General features: G+C 36.2%; 1 protein-coding gene across 11 annotated transcripts in view; it reads left to right on the top strand.

The window, feature by feature from the left end:
- Window positions 1-20,779, top strand: part of Psi (P-element somatic inhibitor) — a 146,531-nt gene that overhangs the window by 36,214 nt on the left and 89,538 nt on the right. For 9 of the 11 annotated variants that reach the window (XR_014128785.1, XM_081743371.1, XM_081743417.1 and 6 more), the window contains 5 exons: window positions 3,776-3,905; window positions 9,174-9,267; window positions 11,485-11,655; window positions 12,222-12,269; window positions 17,438-17,509. Coding sequence is in view for 10 of the 11 variants with exons in the window: in XM_081743371.1 (XP_081599497.1) it covers window positions 3,776-3,905; window positions 9,174-9,267; window positions 11,485-11,655; window positions 12,222-12,269; window positions 17,438-17,509 (515 nt within the window). In the remaining variant the exon portion in view is untranslated. The remainder of the gene's footprint in view (window positions 1-3,775; window positions 3,906-9,173; window positions 9,268-11,484; window positions 11,656-12,221; window positions 12,270-17,437; window positions 17,510-20,779) is intronic. The other 2 variants (XM_081743409.1, XM_081743420.1) reach the window with 1 other exon arrangement.

The raw sequence follows: 20,779 nt of genomic DNA on the forward strand, positions 1-20,779 counted from the left end.
AAGTGTAGTGGTTTGTACTTAAACGAAAATTACACTTGATAACCACATGGCGTCACAGATGTACCAAAAGTTAACCAATGAGTTTTAAATATAAGGTATGTTGCAAAATGATACGAACGATCCAAATATGTGACAACTTTAGTAAGTGCACGTCACGGATGGAATACGTATTATGTAGAGATGTATGAGGAGGATATGTATACAGACCATGGATAGTTCTAATTTCCATTGCTAGCCAAATTGAAAACAAAAAACAATCAAAACAACACTATAATGACTTGCAAAATGATACGAACTCAATACAAAAGCTAGTTCTAATAACCAACAAATGAGCCACTGCATAACACCAGCTTGAACACTCGATTAAACATTGTTTACCAGCGTTTGCAGCAGTCACATCATTTTGATTCCATGCAGCGATGATGGCATCCTGCAACTCACGACCATTGTTGTACTGGGTACCGATGGCGATCACTGAGCGACACAATATTTCCCATAGATTTTCCATCGCGTTTTTGTCTGGGAAATTGAAAGGCCAATCAAGGACAAATCACGTCTTTCTTTCGAAACCAGTCCCTGGTAGTTCCAACAAAGTGGATAGTGGCGTTATCCTATTGGAAGATCCACTCGGGACCAGCAATTCGCGAGGCAAATAACAAATTGTCGGCAGGTACTGTTTGGTACGTGGTTGATGTCATACGAGAGTAGGAAATTCGAGGTCTGTTGTACCATAACAACCAAAGCCTCCCCACAAGCTATTACCGACTCCCCTCCTTGCTGTCGCTTAGAGAACATCTGATCCTACTTCCGTAGATCGTGTCAATAGTATCATCAGCCATCGGGACCATCCAAGTTAAATTTCTTTTCGTTACTGAAGATGACACGACGCCAGTTCTGCTTCCAAATCACATGTATTTTGGTCCAAATGACCCGTCGCTCTTTGTGCTATGCTGTGCGGTGAGTCGTGGTTGACGCTTTGCGCTTCTTATATCAGAGATGATTACATCGTTTCACAGCTCTTGATAGGGTAGATTTTTGTACACGACTGTTAGGGTCTCGTGTCAACTGTGTAAGGGATATTCCAGCACAACTTAGCTTTCGAACAACTTGTCTTTGCTGCTGTAGCGTTAGTTAACGCGGCCTTCCTGGTGATTTCCTTACACCATACCGCATCCCAAGTTTAAGAAAATTGTTCAGGACACAAGCACTCTGTCCAATTCGACGTGTGATTTCATTAACAGATACACCTTCTTTATATGCCACTATTTGCCCCTTTCCGCACTCAGACAATACTTTGCCACGGCCCATTATGCTTCTCTTACTCGCAGCCTCACAGTAGTTGTTTTCGTGTAACATAAATACAACACTGTGTCATTCACCCTCCCTTCCATTTTCCGCTTCCTTTCCGATCACATATGACGATACCTGATATCGTTCGTATCATTTTGCATGATGAGTTTGATGAAAGAAAAGCAAAAGCGTAAGCAAATTGGTATTTTCGCTTTCGAAGTGCTGGCTTCGGCCCTGCTAGGCAATTGTCAGAATAGTATCTAAGACTGCTGCGTGACTTCCTTTCAATTTTTCCAGTCTTTGAAGTTCCCAAATCTCAGGAGCTCTTCATAGCTAAGTAGTTGAATCCTAATATACGGTAGACTGTTTCTGTTCCCGGTGGGAAATAAGTCTCTCATAGAAGCTCGACCATATATAGCGTCCGAGCTGACAAAGAACATTAAATTCCAAGCAAACACTGTAATTTGACTTGGTTGTACAAAATTGTATAAGGTGACCACTCGTGGGATTCTTTTTCTTTCGAATGTAAAACGTGCGTGAATCTTCATTAATTATTCCCCTTCACAGCAACAAGCACCCGTGCTTTCTATATAGGAGTTCCAGGTTTGATCCCGATAGGGGCAGTGATTCTCGGGTAATTTCATCACAGTTGATCTAGTCTTGTGTAGCCGAGGTGAAGAAAGGGAATGCTTTCAATAAATATTTTAGAATACTGTCGTTTAAGTGTTTATTTCGATTTAGAACTGCTAATTCTTGTTGCAGTAATGGCACTTTAACTAGTTCCCTGATCTACTGGTATATATGAATTTCCCATTTTGTAAATTATTATTTACATTTCTGGTCTTAAGGAAATGGAATTAAAGGGAAGGGGGAATTATTAAAAAAAAAAAAAAAGGTAAAAGAAATGTATGTAACAATTTGCTCGCTAACTCCTAGACCCTTGAACGATTTTGATTTTTGGTACTTAAGTGGACCTTGACCTGTGTTTTTAGCACATTTTCGGCAAGTGAGAAATTGCTTAGGCTGACATTTATAAATTGAGAACGACCGATGTGAGTATCCATACTTTTCGAGGTCTGTAAGATGAGTAATGACATTGCCGGTTCCGTTTAGGTGAAAATCCTAGCCGCATTTGCATCTTAAAAGGAGTTTCAAATACTTTACATAAACCTTCTCTCCGTGCAATGAACGGGTTTCATCTAGTAGGCAATAAACGTAAATATGTATATAAAACTGATTCTTACTACAGACACCGGCATTATATCTATTTAACTAAAGTAAGCACGTAAACCATTGAATACAAAAATGTTTGACGAAGTGATGCTATATCACCATAGTACATTCGATATTCATAATAAATGTGCAGTCTGTCATGTGGGTTTATTTACTGAAAAATGGGAGCATGGACGTGCGTATTTGAAATTATAATAGCCTTTCTGGTAATTATATTGTTATAGTGGTCTAAGAAATTACCTCCAGGACAGGCCTTTTTCGAAGAAATAACCACAGAAATCTGAATTCGTATGAGAAGGGGGTGGGGATTAGGTATTGTTCTACTTAGCCTTCAATAATAGACTTCAAGAAAAATTAAAAGATGCAATACTACCGTAATAGCTAAGTGGTCGTATTTTTGTTAATGATGATGTTCCTACGAGCCATTTGGCTCTACGCTATGCGCCCAATGTTGAATGAAAATGCAACGTTGCCATTTACCTGGACCCACAACATAAGTGAATGAAGTTACTGTTTGATGTGGGAGATAGTCATCGACACATTAGCGTAAAAGACAGTAACTTCATTCACTTATGTTGCGGTCCAGGTAAACGGCAAGGTTGCATTTTCATTTAACATTGGGTATATATATACATATATATATAATGTGGGGGGGGAGCTCATGTGGTTCAAATTCCACGTTTAGCTGTAGTTCTAAATCTGTCTCGGTGCTGAACGGGACGCAAACTCCAAATCAACGAATTAAGATAATTACAGTTACAAATAACTAATGAATGTATTAATCTGTCAGCTCAAATATCAGGAGAAAGTAAAATCACTTCCTAAAACGATTTGGGGTAAGTTTTGAAGATAATAAGGTCATTGGGCCGGGAAGGGAATTTCCAAAGTTTAGTGGGTATTTGTGACTCTGGGTTTACGTTTTACACACATTTTAAATTTAATATTGTAATGAATTCTTAAAACACCAATTATGACTCATACGAGATATCACTGATATTACTCCCACCACCAAGAGTGAACATTGTGGTTCGTAAAGGTCTTCCGTATCGTATGCCATTTTTTTTTTTTTTTTTCTGAAGACACTTGGGCAATTAGTTTCAAGGCTGTTAGGTCGAACAATGTGCTGTTAACATAATGTGCATTTGTATGAAGTCACGCGAATTTTCTTGGTTAATTTTGGTGTGTTTTCCGTAATATATTTATATTTAGCATATACTACTTCTATGATCTCATGCATCTGATTTTCTTGTAGTAATTGGTCGTGGAGGAGAGCAAATCAGTCGGCTTCAAAATGAATCAGGTTGTAAAATACAGATGGCACCTGATAGTGGAGGGCTTCCAGATAGAACATGCACACTTACTGGTTCAAGAGAATCTATTAAGTAAGTTTTTATGTAGCAATTGATTTTTAAATTGTACTTTTTTCTTTTTAATATTTTATACTTACTGGAACATAGTTTTGTTTTGTGGTGGGAGGAGGGGAAAACATTAAATCTTTCCTTCTAAGTAGATTCTCAACGAAGTTAACATAGGAAGGGCATTGTAACAGGTCCTAGTGTACGTTTATTCTGTTTACAAATGACTGCAAAAGTGAGCCAGTCTCTTGCAGGAGTTCAAGTAGTGGAGCATCCACTCGGTAAGAGTGACCTTGGTATTCGGGACTGCTAATCCAGCTTTCTGGAGTTACACTGGTGTATGAAAATGAAATATCAGTTAACCGAAAGAATGAACTCAAAAGGTACTAATCTATAACAGGATACGGAAGAGCCAAGTGAGTATGTTCTGAATGCATTTATAACTGCTCGAGCAGCTTAATTATAATAAGGAAAACCAAGGTGTACGCTGTTTAGTGCGTCAATTTGTACTCTCCCAATGACTGCGCGAGCCAGTAAAGAGCATGTAACGTGAGTGCACATCTTGAGTGAACCTCTTAACGGTATTAGATGCATGAGTATTGCCGCAGTAGTCAACTAATTCCATAACATGAAAAGCCTTATTTTTGCTTTAAGTACAAATATGGCACAAGGGCACCTACGGCAGTTCGAATCATGTGTAATGCATTTGGAGAGAACGCATTAAGTGTAAGAGTAGTCCAGAAATGGTTCAGAAAATTTTCATAAGGACAGGAGTCTGTGGAAGTTGAACTTCGTGCAGGATGACAGTAACCAAGGACGATGCAAGGAAGAAGCAGTGATTGAAATAATCATAGCCAACTTACCAGGAATTTGCAAGATTTCATGTAAACTATGACTGTCCTATGAACTGAAACCAGACAACAAATTTACCTCGCTACTAACCCGTCACAACAGTACTTTCTCTGCATGAGTTCTAACAAATGATGAGCAATGGATGTTGTACGCGAATTCAAGCAATGTTACCAGTGGTCAACGCTAGGAGAATCTGCACCACACACATAACTATCATGTACCTAAAACTGCAGTTGCTTCGTGGACAGGCGCCAGAATGTGATGCACTATGATATACTTACCCAATGGTCAACTGGTAAACGAGGGTATTATGTATTGTGCATAGCTGTAGCAGGGTGTAGGTATAGCTGCATGAAGGCAGCCTGCACTGATCAACAAAAGAAGCCCTTTTTTTTTTTTTTTTCTGTTCGCCCTGCCTTGGATTACTGGCGAATTTTAAAAATCTTGAATTGTTAACAATCCTCCTAACATTTCAGTAACTACTTTTCTGTGCCAGGGTAACCATATGAGATGACAACTCAGGATCAGGAATGACTTGTAGAACAGATAACTAGCTTCTTCACTTTCAAAACCGCTTAATTGAAATGCTTATTGGCAGGTGGTTGTAATTGGACTGCATATGCATTGCTACTTCCAGTGAACAAATTTTTAGTTTTTACCGAGATGGGTTCGATTTCCACCTTCCAACAAGGGGGAAAAAAAACTTTGGTTTGTTAACTCAGTGGTTCCTAATCGGCGTGTGGCGACATTAGAATTTTAAAATCGTGCAGCATTTCATAATTATAATAAAATTTAAGATACTGTATCAGCCAGCGTCTTCAGTGGCAGCAACAATGTTCAGTAATACATTGTCAGTACTGTGTTGAAATTTAGCCTTACACTATTTACTTATTATTATTAATAAATCAACTAAGTGGAGTGATATCAGTGGTTTTTCGTCGATTGGGAGCCACTGGGTTAACTTATAATTTAGAACTTAACATGTACTGTATGAGTAAATCAAAAGATTTTATTGAAGCGAGCGTTGGCAAAAGACGTACCATTTTACTCGATAAGCATTTGTGTGCGCGTCCATCTGTTTCACGATAACTCGTAAATCCTAGTAGATTTTATCGAAGCCTGGTATGTGCCATTCGTGAACGTACAGAAATATACAGTCCATCAAGTGTAATAGGTGTAAAGGGGAGGAAGTAAAATCCATCACAAAAGTTCGTACGTGTACATGCTGCAAGATATTTCCCAATATAAACTATGTAAAAATTAAACAATATGACAAACTTCGTGTACATTTTTTTATGTCATTATGAATATTCTTACAACTCGGGGTTAATATGTCAAGAATAAAAGGATAATTCAATCTCTCGATTTCGAAAATAAGTTCCACAATTTTCATTAAAAAGCTGTTTGATTTTGGCGTAATATGTTGTACATTTTCTTTGAGGCTTTCCAATTACCCCTCTGAGAGTTAAAATCAGTAAAGAATATAATAGTGGATTTACTCTCCTAGCTCTCCCTCTTCCATTTCTTTTTAAAATACCATTATAAATTTTCGAAAATTAATTTGATTTTAATATAGTATATATAACTTAATTAACTTTAACGTAATCTCCAGTGCTTAAAACCAGTCAAGAATGAGTGGTGAATTAACCCCCGAGTGTAGTATGTATTACTCCCCTGTCCGATCAAAAATATGATCCAAGGTATCTTTCGTAAAAATATTAGATTTTCATGGAATACGAAGTTTACTTTGAGGCTTCACAATCATTCCCACTACTTTGATCTAAAATCAATGAAAACTAGAATGATTGTCCTCCCCTCCCTCCATGTAAAATATGTTCTATGGTAACTTCTGTAAATAACGTTAGATTTTAGCACAATATGATGCATGTCTTTGAGGTTTTCACATGATCACCACTCTTGCACTTAGTCAAATGTAAGGACTAACTTAATATGCACTCCTCTCGAATATTTAAATAAAAATTACCTAACTTTACAACAATTTTTTTCTGTTTTCAGAGAATTTCCAGCCTTTCAATTTGCTTGCAGTTGAAATGGACCAATAATGAACGAGCACGTTCTCCCCAGTTTTATGTATTACATTGAATATTTATTAAATACTCATTGTGTGTTTTGTCGGAGAAAAGTCACTTGTAGAGCTTGGGAGAGGATCTCACTTCTACAGTGCACTGATTTATTGCGTCTGCAAAATAATTGTAGGTTGTAATGGGGCTTAAGAAATAAACTGAGAAAACTAATCTTGTTGTTCGTAGCTCAGTTAATGAAGCCTCTGCTAGTTCACAGATCTGATTATTCTTGTTTCCACATTGTTACATATACATACTGGTGTTCAGTGAAAAAGTATTTAATAGATACGCAAATAGCTGACGGTGATCCCGCATAGCGTAGTCGCTAACGCCCCCGCCTTTGGTGCGAGCGGTCCCAGTTTCGATTCTTGGTTAGGAGAGACGGTCGAAAAGTGTAAAAGCTTTTTCAGACCAGCAATACTGAGAGGTTTTCTCGGTTTTCCTCATTCACACCAAATGCCAGGATGGTGCCTAACAATGGCCTCATGCCACTCCCTTCCCCATTCCTTTCTTCCTCACGTAGTGTAATCGCCAAAGGATGTCATTCCTCATAGGTTATAGGTTAACATGGCCATAGATTTTGAAAGCTCAGAAATCTAATTCCGAACCTAACCGAACGAATAGTTTGTTTCACTTTGAGAATATAACCCGTGATACGCTTGCCATAGTATTAGCTCTGGGTATTTTGAAGAAATACATAATAATGTGAAATACTGCATGTTAAATTCAAAACATCATTATTAAGAACAGCAGAATTTAGAGACGGGGTGATGGAGTAGTAATGAAACAAATATGTTGCTGCTTCCATATATATGCATAAACATTGTTTTTGTTGGCGTTGAATTTGTTCTTAGTTTTGAACCCAGATATGTACATACCGTTGAGGAAATACAGGGTAAACCAAAAGGTGGTATATTCAACCACAGAAATACATTATCACAAAACGCACATAGGTTAAAAGTTCATAGTAAATGCTGGCTGTCCCTCAGTGGAGCACGCTTTGATCGGCCGCATATTGACCAGAGGAAAGCCAGCCAAACCAGAGCAGGAAAATGCGGAGAGTGCTCTGTCTAGCAGTAATATACGGTACGAGGCTTCGTTGCATTCCTCACCGTACTGAATTTTGGCTTTCCAGATCTCTGTTCAATATACTAGCCTTACATACGCTAGTCTGTACGCAGCATGATAGAAGTGCCCAATGTCGAGTGTTCTGCACGATCACTGCTTTGTGCAACGAAATACGCTTCATCCGAAATCATGAAATAGTCTGTTAACGTTCCGTCGTGTGAAACGTCTAAATCGAAACAAAACTGGGTTAGTTTATCAGGTGGTTGCAGTAGTGGAGTTGCGTGAACTGAATACGGGTAGGCACAACGTAGTTTCCCTCCTTATCGAGCCATATGAGAGTGCATTTTGTTGGTCAATGCAGTACAAGTTTTCCAGAACCATGTTTTTTCTTTATCTCAAGCAGTCATTCTAAGCTTCTTCATAACCTTCCATATGGCTATCAACGTCACTGTGCCATTTGGTTATTTGCGAGTACGCTTTCATTCACTGTTGAAAGATTAATATAATAAACAGTTAGTCCTATTGCGGCGGCGAAAAGTAACGAGATAACAAAACATACACTAACATGTATAATATGTGCTGCCATGGACTTTGACTGTGGAAATTAGTTTTGACTCTATTTTCCTTCATGTCACTCGTTGGGTAATTTTTTCAACTGGGATGATGGTGATCATACTGATAGTGTCACATTATCTCGGATATACCAGCTTTTGGATCAGCCTGTATTTTCATTATTTTCATTTGAACTTGATTCGTACTTAAGTCGGCAGCGTTCGAACATACAGAAGCTTAGTATTAGTTGCCAAGTGTATTTACGCATAAACAAAAGGAAACTATATTAATAAGTTTAAGTAATTTCTTAATTGAAATATTTACTTTACATCCTGTCCTTACCAAATATTTTATCTTATAATATTTCATTATCTAAGTTTTGACAACTACCATCAGAAACGTAATGTTTAATGATTAATCTGATATTGGTGGAGTGAAGTGGGTAAATTTTTAAGCCTATTGATGAGATTGCTCTTTTACGCTGTTTAAATTCGGCAAAATTAAGTTATAATCTTAAAGGTTTGAGAATATTTTTCTCTTATATGTGTAATGTTGAGTAGAAAAGTGTTTTCCTTAACTAGAAATGTAATGCCAAATCAGTTATGTTATAATGCCGATGCAGAATGGAACTACTATATTATTTTTGTGTGTTACCATTTAGTTTGACTTTCTGGATTATATTATTTGAAATTTCTTATTTTACTGTACATCGGGATTCACATTACTGTTTCTCTTCCAGTCGTGCAAGAGAACTTATAATGAATATTGTACATCAGAGAAGTAGAACTGAAGGCCCAGGGATGCCCGATATGGGAATGGGTAACCACGCTCAAGTAAGTATATCTTCAACTAACAGAATCTCAGTGCACTTTTGAAACTAGAATACAAAGAAATTTGTGTACTTTCGAAAAGTAATCTTCCGAAGACAAAAGGACGGGGAGTAAAAAGAGCTCCTTTGTGATAAGGGAGATAGGTCTTCCCGTAGGAGTTCGTATGGTTTGGATCCGCTTTTAGTAGTAGTTTCATATAATCTTGATTTTTAAAAGAAATTTGTGATGGCAAAAACAAACGGAAAAAGAAATTGAAAGCATAACGTAAGTTTAACACACGAAGAAATAGTGGATTAGAATTTACCACGTAGATCCATTGATCAGTGGAAAAATCAACTGCGCGTTCTGCTTTAAGGCGTCCTATTAATAGCCATTTCACATATATATTGCGAGTGAGTACAAACAACAGACGCAACACTTAGGGGTGAATTCGTCTTATTGTTACTTTTTAAACTGTTCTCACTAGCTGTGGATGTATCTATAACTTGGATTAAATGAAATTAACCAAAGTGCAATATTAATAACTTGTTAAAATTTTGGCAATGAATCACAAATCTGTAGCATAGTATTAAATAGAAGGTGCAGAAAAGAAAATAAACTGAATAGGAGAGAAATGGAATTAGATGTGAAGTAAATGTTTCTAACAGGTGATAAATGTAACATGTTAAATGGGGAAAAAGATTAGATGCAAACAAATTTTGGATCACGGGAAAGTGAAACTTATATTGTACTTAAGTGACAGCAAGTTTGTGAAAATAAGAGGGGATATATGATACTCGGTGAAGCGTGAGAAATGTATAAATCAGCCGTACATGGGTGCAAATTCCATTAAATGCAAGGAGTTAAAAAATATTGGACTGGACCTAATCCAGTTTTCCGCTTACTGGTAGCGTAGACAGGTCAAGCGACAGGGCGACCCGGCCTTTATTCACAGTTTAATTCGCTTTGTCACTCCTTGCATTTCTAGACAATGGAATTTATATTTTTAACAGCGATAAATTCACTTCATATCGTAATATTTTCCTTATGTGTGATAATTGCACATGTTATAGATCGAGTTCCATAGAAATACCACAACTTACGAGACTTACATTAATGTTTTGTACAACGTAACTTGTTTATTGAACGATAATCAAAAGGTTAATTACTGTAATGAAGTTTTCCTATATACACATATATAATTGCGAGTATAAGATGCAAGTAGTAAGGAGGCAAAGTATAAAGACACAAGTAAATTGTACTTTTAATTCAGGGCTTTTCGTAAATTATTTATCAATGCATGATGTACAGTTTTAATTCATGGCTTTAAGTAATAGGACGAAGTAGTTTGTGCGTACACGATGCATATACTAGAAAAGGGTTTCTCAACCTGGGGGTCCGAGAGGGTTTCATGAGGGTCGCCAAAGTAAGCGGAAGAGATAAATATAATTAGAATCTAATACCTGAAAATATTTTTAAATATTTTAATTGTTCTGATAGGCAAACTTTTATTTTTATGCATACTGTAAACAACAAAAATAGGTCTACTAAACATTCTCAACAGGTGCAGAGTTACTTAAAAGTAAATTTAAAAGAAAGAGATACAATATGAAGCTAATGAGAATGCATATTGAAATACCAGAAAAATACAAGTGCAACAAAAGCTACATATTGAAATACAATTAAAATTGAAAGCTAATGAGATACCTGTGATTTTGCTAGTGCACCAATGTCCGGTTCAATCTTCGTGACGCACAATATCAAGTCATTTAAAATACTCAATAACTTTAACAACTGTCTGTTTTTCTTAACCAAAATTAGAAATCACTTTAATTTTTTACCATATGACCCAAAATAAGGGAGTTAAGAAGTTTTAAAATTTCCAAACTGCCTCCATTTTGAAACAGTATAACGGATCGGATTCGATATTTGTAATATGAATGAACTAATCAAATTTAGTTTAAATCCATTCACTTTTAAGGAAGTTACTGTGTCTGCTATATACAAGAAATTGATTATACTATTATAGAAATAGATGGATATCGTGATCTTCGCAATAGGTATATTAGAAATCCCACATAAGCTTATTACGAACTAGTCGCTGACAAGAGGATGTGATAAAGTGGGAGTCGTGGTAGGAATTAGGTTGAGAATCACTGTACTAGAACAACAGAAACTAAAACACTGCAATTTAATGGTGTACATTATTCGTAACTTAAACTTCTAATTAACATGTTACAGGTCGAAATTATGGTTCCTGGTCCAAAAGTAGGACTCATTATTGGAAAGGGAGGGGAAACCATCAAAACACTTCAGGAGAAATCTGGAGCAAAGATGGTTGTCATTCAGGATGGTCCACAACAAGAACAGGAAAAGCCACTGAGAATCAGTGGGGACCCACAGAAAGTAGAGGTAAGTGTAAATTGGCTGAGACTTAAGATTCTTGATATAAAAGCACGAAAATAATTTTTTAGTGATGCGGTGTTGCAGACCAATATTAATATATAGAAACTGTCTTGGTAGGAAACCATTTAGTAAATTGATTTTATATTGTTTTCTATTGCCATGGCAGCTTTTGTCACATTACGGTAATGTTGTGTTGAAAACTTCTAATTTCCCAGGAATCATTAAAAAAAAAAAAAAAAAAAATCAAGGTCAGAGGTAAAACTATGATCAACAGACATTCTTCCGAATGTGGTGGTGATATATCATGGGAAAGCTTATTTCAGTCCCTTGCAAACAAGACTTGTCAGCTATATTCAGTTAAAAGCAGTGATGCAGCAATAATTATATGATGGTCAGGTCAGAAATCAGTGTTTCGCATTTAGTAACTAAATTTTATTTCAGTTATTTGAAAAAATAAAATAAAATGACACCGATTTTACCAGGACATCCTTTAGAAAAAATTGAACTTAAAAATATGTTTCTAGCGTAGTCTTTACAAGCATTGGTATATTTGAATTTATTTTTCTTTTCAGTATGCCAAACAACTTGTGTACGACTTAATAGCGGAGAAGGAAATGCAGGTAATTATTCTATTTAATGTATAAAATTGTGTGATAATCCACTGATAGTTTCAACAAGGATGAATGGGTTCAGTGCTGTCACTCTTGCGTCATCCAAGTTGTTAGGTGTATCAGTAAGACTTCAATAAGAAGCCCCAGTCATTAAAGATAGTATGTTAGTCTTACTTAAGATATTCCTACCATGTGATATAAAGGTGTCAATATAAAATTAATCTATTGATTGTTTCCGGAAACGTTTCCAGGATTTTTTTTGCAAGGGGGAGGGGTAAAAGACCGACAGAAGCAAAATTGTAAAAATTCGCACTTTTGATGTACATAATACTTGATGTAAAAACAATTATTCACGCATGCTACACAACTTTCTACTACAGTAAATATGTTAAATACTGTAGTGAGAGTAAGCAAATCTAATATATTTCAAAGAACAGACCAATTATTTCAAACTAACTATATCTTTAAGCACTAACAGGGATTGATGTTAAAAATACTGTAAGATAATTTATTTCATTCTCTGCGCTTAAAATCTGACAACTTCAACTTGTGTATAGCCATAGTATTATAATTCTCACCTTTTACGTGTAGCTTTTGAATTACATTACACAATTGTGCGTAATTATCAGGTTATTCGAAAATAGTTTTGTAAAAACATAATAGAACGGAGAATTTTAAATACGAAAAGATGAAAATTAATTGGTTTATAACCTGATCGCAGTCGTACAAGCCTTCCAGATGTTTATAATTTAGTGGTTGTATATTCAGAGAATTGTTTCGATGCATCTAATACGGTGACTTCAAATTAGTTTTTAAGTACAGTCAGTTACAACGCAAAAAGATCAAACTAGTTAAACATGAAATACAGAAACCTTCTGGCATATTTTTCATGACCAAATATTACTGACCTCACAGTGTCGAATGTATTTAATTTTCGAAAGCCATTGGACAGAAGTAAGTATCCTTTTCTATATCACATATCGGAGAAGATAGCTTGCTAAAAAGGTCTTAATATAGAAAATTGTTGTGGTCCTGTATACACAGATAAAATAGATACTGAGAGCCAGGTTGATGTTCTTTTTAGCATAACTATAAAGTTGGCTTTACTACATTACACTTAAAGTAGGCACAACTTCACGAAATTTAATTATTAAAAACTAAAATTGTATTAGTTCGAGGTGAAGGTTTTCATAGTTCAGATACAGAAAACTAGTACCTTGCTAGATTAAATGAAACTAAATATCATGTCTTAGCACTAAATATTCAAAATCCATGAATTTTTCGAGGAGTTTCAAGTAAAAACTTTGTTTTTAATCTGGTAAATGCATACTTCCAAAATTGGAAGATTTGAACAAATTTCAGAAGTGGTTGCATAAATAGCCCACTGTCCATTTGTGTGTGTACCCTTATTATTTCAAGTAACAAAGGTAAATTAGTGTCAAAATGTTGTCATTGTTTGCTACTATAATAAATAGTTACACTATATCTTTGTGGTATAAGGAAAAAATCAGCCATAGCTAATAGTCAACTGGAATAAAAAATCTTAACTATTTGACAGTGTTCGCTCCACGTAGATACAAGATCTGTCTAGAAAGGAGCTGAGCTTACAAAGAGCATGAATGGTTAACAAAACTGTCCTTGACTTTCTACTTGCAGCCCGCCGTGTAGTACATTTGCCAAGCATTTTAGCGGTAATTGCAACATCCTCCCTTATTGTGAGACTGCGAGAGTTGGAAGTGAACTGTTCCGTACTCGTTGTGATTTTGTGATATTTTGGAAGGGCAGGTTATTTACGGCAGAGCTTCTTGCAAATTGAGCAAGACATTGACAGAAATTTTGAAAATGTTGCAAGAAGTGTACCGGGAAGAATGTACGAACTGAATCTAATTATTATGAGTAGTTTCAAAACAGGAAAACAGTAATCGAATCAGGGTTGAAAAAAAAAAACAGTTTTTATTGAAAAATAACTGTTTTTTTGGTTTCAACCCGGTTTTTTGGTTTAAATAATTTGCTATATGTATTTATATCACATTTGGACAGAAAAGTTTAACCTTGGTATTATTATGCAACAACCGGGTTATGCTGGAAGGGGGTCAAATAAGCTTAAAGCGGAATCCAAACCTCGTACATCCAAGATAAATTGCCCTCCATTTGAACTCGAAACGGGACTAATTGGCCACAAATAAGATACGTCTGCCGACTCACGACTCCTGATAAAAAAATACGTTGTACTGATCTTTACATACTTGTTAATATAATTGTCAAGAGTCATGTCAGAAGGACAAAACGATAAACAGTTGCACTAGTGAAACCATTATCTAGAATTACATATGGACAATTTCAAAATATTGCAGAGTACAGAAGAACTAATTCAGTCCAAGATTAGTTCACTACGACTATTATTAGACCAAGTTAAAGAAATAAGACTACTTAATTTGCATATCAGTAAGAAAAGTGAATAAAGATACGAATTATTTGAGTCCACTTTGGCTGTGACCCATGTATACATAGATACCAAAGAAACTTCTGATTTCAATCCTCTCGTGGGGTTTGTATGCCCCCCAGAAAGTACGGCATTTTGATGTATTTTATCAATAATAGTAAACGTTATTAAAACGAAACAATATTTAGAATTTTTCTGCAGTTGCAATTACATAATAATAATAAACCATAAGAAAATTACAGAAGAAAGATTCATAAACATTATTTAAAAAAGATGCTTTTGTAGTATAATCTCTTCGAGTAATGAATGGGGAATTCAGGTCTAAATATAATACAGATAATATACGGGAGTGAAACGTGATAGCCCACAAATGTGTGTTCATCAAGATTTTACAAACACTTACACTTATGAACATTTTTAGTTTTCTGGGTTTAAACCAATTGGTTTTTGGAAAAACCAGCTGGTTTAAACCAGCTAACCCTGAATCGAATGCTAGGCAAGTCGTAAAACTTAATCAAGTAACAACATTCACGTACAGAAAGTATGCTATGTTGTACAGAAAACTGGACGTTTGTTGTCGCGAAATAGCTGAGGAAGTAGAAATCAATAAATCGTCTTGTCATGTGATATTGGTTAAAAAACTGAATATGCATAATGTTGGTGCAAAATTCGTTCCACGATTGCGAAACAAATGAGAAAAAGAAGCACATGCAGAAATCTAAAGATCTTTCGAATCATGCAAGTGAAGACGATAGCTTCTTGGAAAACATGTGACGAGATAGGGTGTATGGTTGGGAAGTTGAAACAAAGGTATAGCCATCCCAATAAGTGGGATAATCCCAGAAACGCACGTCAGTCATTCAGGCGTTTCAGTGATTAAAACGAAATTTCTATCAACCGAAGAACTTCCGGATGAATGAACACCAAATGTGGGGATATTTTGCGAATGACAAGATTCTTCCCGTGAACAAACTCTATTTAAAATGTAAATGTAGGCATGAAGAATACTCGGAAATTTCCGGTGAAAACGAAAAAAAAATGCACTAATTTTGTAGAGAACTTCACACACACACACACACACACACACATATATATATATATATATATATATATATATATATATATATATATATATATATATATATATTATTATTATTATTATTATTATTGAAAAATTGTGAGCAAGAATATTAATTTAACACATACGTTTGCCTAACCTTTCACGCATAGGTAATGAAGCACAAGGTGAAGAGAAAAATCACAATATTACGCTTTCTCTGGGCTTTGCGCTGTATGTTCTATGCCTGCATAATGTATGCTTTGCGCGGTTCGGTGCACTATACTAAATCTTAGACCCAGAGCGTTTTCGTTGAAAATCGTACTCTCAAATAAGTAAAATGATAGTTTTATTCTTGCGTCATCTGTAATTTCGCTGTTATTGTTGCGTCATTTGTAATTTCGCTTTTATTGGCTATTGGTTTCAAACACGCAGCGAACTACCTGGAATTTTCCTTGTAAGGATTGTCCCACGATCTGAGAGAATCGAGCAATGTATCGTTATATTCCATGAATAGAGAAAAGCGAGAAAAGCTGTGAATTGTACAAAAACTTGTCCCATTGAATTCACTACGTTAAAATGAAAGTAATGTCTAAAATAACGAGAAATAACAATATTGCATTGTTTTTTGGATGGTGGTCAATATGAATTCGTCCCACGTGTCAGTCAACAAAGTATTATTTAGAAGTGATGAGGCGTTTGAAGATGGCTGTGAGAAAGAAGAAATTGGAAGCTTGTAAAAATTGAACGTGAATGAAGCACCATGACTATGCTTCTAGCCATTCCCGAACTTTCTGGTTCTGAGACTAATTTTTGCGTCTATTACGTCACATGGAACGCATCATTGCACAGCATTTCAGGGACACAAACTACATTATCTATACTCATGTTAGCAAGCAACTTCGACGTCTTTGAACTGCTTCGGTTATGTAACATACCGTAAACTTAGTACGTATGCCAACATTATAAAGCTTGAATAATCCTTGTCACATAGTCCTTTATTAGTCATTTTGATTACCTAAAATCAAGGTGACCAAGGTTCTTTCTGTGGTTTCATTGAAAAGCTTATTTTGTTTAGAAGTTGTCATTACCATTACTTTATATATAATTATTGTGGATTCCAGATATTACGTATAAATCGGAGTATACATGATTTTGTGCGAGATTGATTTTGTACTTTTTTCAAACATGATTTGGCCCTATTTTACTCAAGATTGATATGATGTATTAATTGGTAAACCGGGATAAGAATATGGATATTTTTTCCTGAGTTTTGCTCTAAGATTAGTTCGTTTAAATTCATGAATACAGGAGTACAATGTCATCGCATAGCATAGTGTGTAGCAGTTAATATTGACTTCCTTTAAATTTGAATACATTTAGTGAAAATAAATTTATTTTAATTACCCTGATAAATAGTTCCTCGACGAAAATGCGGATTATTTCTTATTTTGTTGGTCTGTTTCAACCAATCATGTGCTATTTCCAAATGCATGGTAACTGTGATTATTTGGCCATGATACAAAATGTTGGCTGTATTAAATAAGAAACTACAACATATAAACGAAGATTCGTCAGTTAAATTGCATTTTTATAATAAAATGCCAGACCCTTAAAAGAAGAGGTAATTTCACTCTACGTTTGTTTTGTTCTTTTGATAATTTCATTTTTCATCAGGCCTATACCCGTGGTCAGCGAGGACCAAACCAAGGATTCAGTGAATACGGAGGAGGCCCTGATTCAGCAGAGGTAGGGTTAAAAATGTAGTTCAGTAATCAACAGGTCTTGCAGTGAATGTTTTTGTGTACATCCTTTGTTTCAGAGGAAGGTTAAAAAAAGTGAGCGTACTCAGACCGCTTATTAATAAAGCCCTGTGGAAGTGCGACGACATTAATGAACTGGAAACTTTACTGTAAACTCAATTTGCATCAATTTTGTGAAGTGATTTTGCAGTATTGCGTTTAATAACTGAGGGAATTTTAAATGGCCTATTATGGCATGGTGGTGGCGGGTTTTCACTAACAGTAAAAGGAATAAACGGAGACCCGAGGAGCTTAACTTCCGTAGAAAGATTACCAATTTGAAGAACAAAATACCGGAAGTGATATCTTTGAAATGAATAAATCGTCCCATATTTAGATCTTACGTATAAAGATACGCCAAAATTCTTGTGTTAATCAGGTTAAGATTTAACACAAATCTTCTATTAGTTTCGTTTTTTAGCTACAGATTAAAATTGACAATATTTGTTCGTCTGCAAAAAAATCTCGTCGGGACTTTCGTCCATGTATTTCTAAACTAACCAGAAGACGCCAATAAGGTAAGTAGAGATAAGAATAGCTTCCTGTCATAAGTTATGAATAGGACTGGAGCAAACAGCTTTTCGTGCCAGATTACTCACTGGAGATTGTACATGTGCTTGCTCCACTAAGAATGAAACTTTAGTGTGTGCTTATCTAATATTGATAAATCAGCAGCTGCTTACAGATTGTGTTGATACGTTCGTTTGTTCTGTCAGTACAGACGAGATTTTTCTGGTTTTGTCAGTCCATACTAATGTTATATCTGTCTCCTTGAATCAAGTTTGGATTTTAAAAAAGGTCAACGTGCGAAAAAAAAGAAAAGTACGGTACAAAATAAGCATAATATAGCTTACATAAGTGGCCAGGAAACTGAGTTTGAAAAGCTTCAATCGAACGAATTAGTTATGGCGATGTGTTGTCAGTAACACAAGACGCGCGTTTCTAGCTTTCTAAGCTAGCTACCAGTCATTATTTTATTACTATTTAACAGTAATTATTTGGAAGTTGTCTAGGTTAATAGGATCCGAATAAAAGGGACTTCATGTACTTTTATGTAGTTGGTGAAAGATACTAGTTTCTAATATTCGTATTTTGAGTATCGCACATTTCCATGATTTCTCAGTAAGATTGATAATAAGATGCGAATCATTACATTAATTATGATCAACTAAGGAGAGAGATAGTTCGAAGTAATTTATGTATGAGCAAGCCAATAAGCGTGTATTTGTCTACCGTGTATAGAATCCAAAAACCTACAAGCGAGAGGAACTGTGGTAATAGTAGTTTGGTTTCATTTCCAGGCAATGAGAGTTAGTGGGGAAGAGTTTCCGTAAGATTTGTTGGGTTTCCTACTTCTTCCGATTTTCCAATTTCATTAATTCATAATTATCTTTCATGTATTATCAAACTTACAGTTACAAAGCATAAATTTAGAACGTTAGTAAACGTTCCATTTTAGTAGACTATATTGTTCACAATTTTTAAAAATATGATAAAACAGGCTATCGAGGTTTCCTTCAAGGTAGTCTAGAATGTATGAAACAAATTTGCCATTCTTGCTTCACGAATCCTCGATGTTCATCACAACTTCATTTGTTCTGTGAAGTACAGATCGTAATCTTACAAGAGTTAAATCTTTAAATATAAAGGTAACCAAGAAAGTTCTGTTGCTTTATCATCCACCACCTTTGAACATCGATATGGTACCTAAGATCAAAAATAGTCCCCGTTAGGACCGATGACCTGCCAACGTTCTGGAAGGCCATGGATTCCATCAGGTAGCACGTAGTGGGCCGTGTAGCGATTTCAAGTGCATTTTGCACCTCTACTAGGGATTTGAACTGGCGTCCTCTAAGGTGGTTAACCAAGGAATGCTACATTTGATAATCGGACGGTGCAGTTTCGGAAGATGCAATAGTGTTTCCCATCAAAGGTGTAGAATAGTATCCCGGTCATCCTAGCCTCGTGAGGCTTAGCGTTGTCCTGTAACAAGACCCCTTCGCGATTCAGAAGTGCTGGGTCCAGAGTTTTGAGTTTTTCTTGAACACGGCTCAACTACTGACAATACACAGTTGCATTGATGCTCTGACCAACTGGCAGCAGTTCCCGATGGACCATGCTGTGAGTAGTCCACCAAAACCACAGGATGACCTTCTGGTGCAGTGCTGGTTTCGGCTGCTTTAGAACCGGTTCATGGGATGCTAAACAATGATGGCGCCGTGGAGTTTCGTACAGGACCCACTTTTTATCACGTGTCAACATCATGTCCAGAAACAGACAAGACAGCAAGGAAACACAGGTATCTGCTCGCGTTGCCTTCTGGTCCGGTGTGGGACCTATCGACCCAACTTGTAGTGCTTCCCAAGTTGATGGAGGTGCTGCCGAATGGTTTCTCCACTAACACTGAATTGTAGTCCCAGTTCCTCACATGCCTGACCACTGTTCGCCTCAATTGCTGCCTGAAGATCTTCATTTTGTACATCTGTTGGTCTTCCGGCACGTGGTGCGTCTTAGAGTGTTTGGTCTCAGTCCTTAAACTTGTTAGACCACCGCTGCAGTGTCTGCGTAGTCACGACACCCTCACCAAAGGCGTGGCATATCAGTAAGATTTATTATTGAAGTGAAAATAGGGAAGAGAGAAAAAGTTATCGCAATTCTTGTTGAATTCACTAAGATATACTGTAAATCAACAGGATAGTTCACCACCACGTTTTAAAATATAAGAAAGTTCAAACAAAACTGTTTGATATGAGATTGTATAAGCTTGTTACAAGAAAAAACGAATATTCTCGAAGGCTTTTAAGGAAGTCGCCTAGGAAGTGAATATACATTACTGTGTAAAAATTCCGTCAGCAGGAAGGAATTGACAGTGGGGTCTTACTCCCAGAATATGTATGGTTGAGTATAACTTACGATCACAAATTTGAGCGGAATGCATGGACTCAGCAGCTCCCACATTTGTGCATAGTACTATCCGATAGCGATTTACATACTCACAAGTAAACCTTACGTTTGGGTGAATCGAGTTGCTGACGGAGACACATATGAGAAAGTAGTACTAAATGTGGTCAGTATTTCAGTGAAGTTATAGGTGCGAAGCTCCAGGGGTTTAGGAGATATAGCTACCAGAACATCACATGGAAGTACAGAATAGTCTTCATACAGTTGGAGGTAAAAGCTCTATAAGACCTCTTGTAACGACAAAAGATGAATAACA

Source organism: Thermobia domestica, chromosome 2 (genome assembly GCF_964235325.1).
Source record: "Thermobia domestica chromosome 2, izTheDome1.hap1.1, whole genome shotgun sequence".
In the NCBI taxonomy this organism is placed as follows: Eukaryota; Metazoa; Arthropoda; class Insecta; order Zygentoma; family Lepismatidae; genus Thermobia; species Thermobia domestica.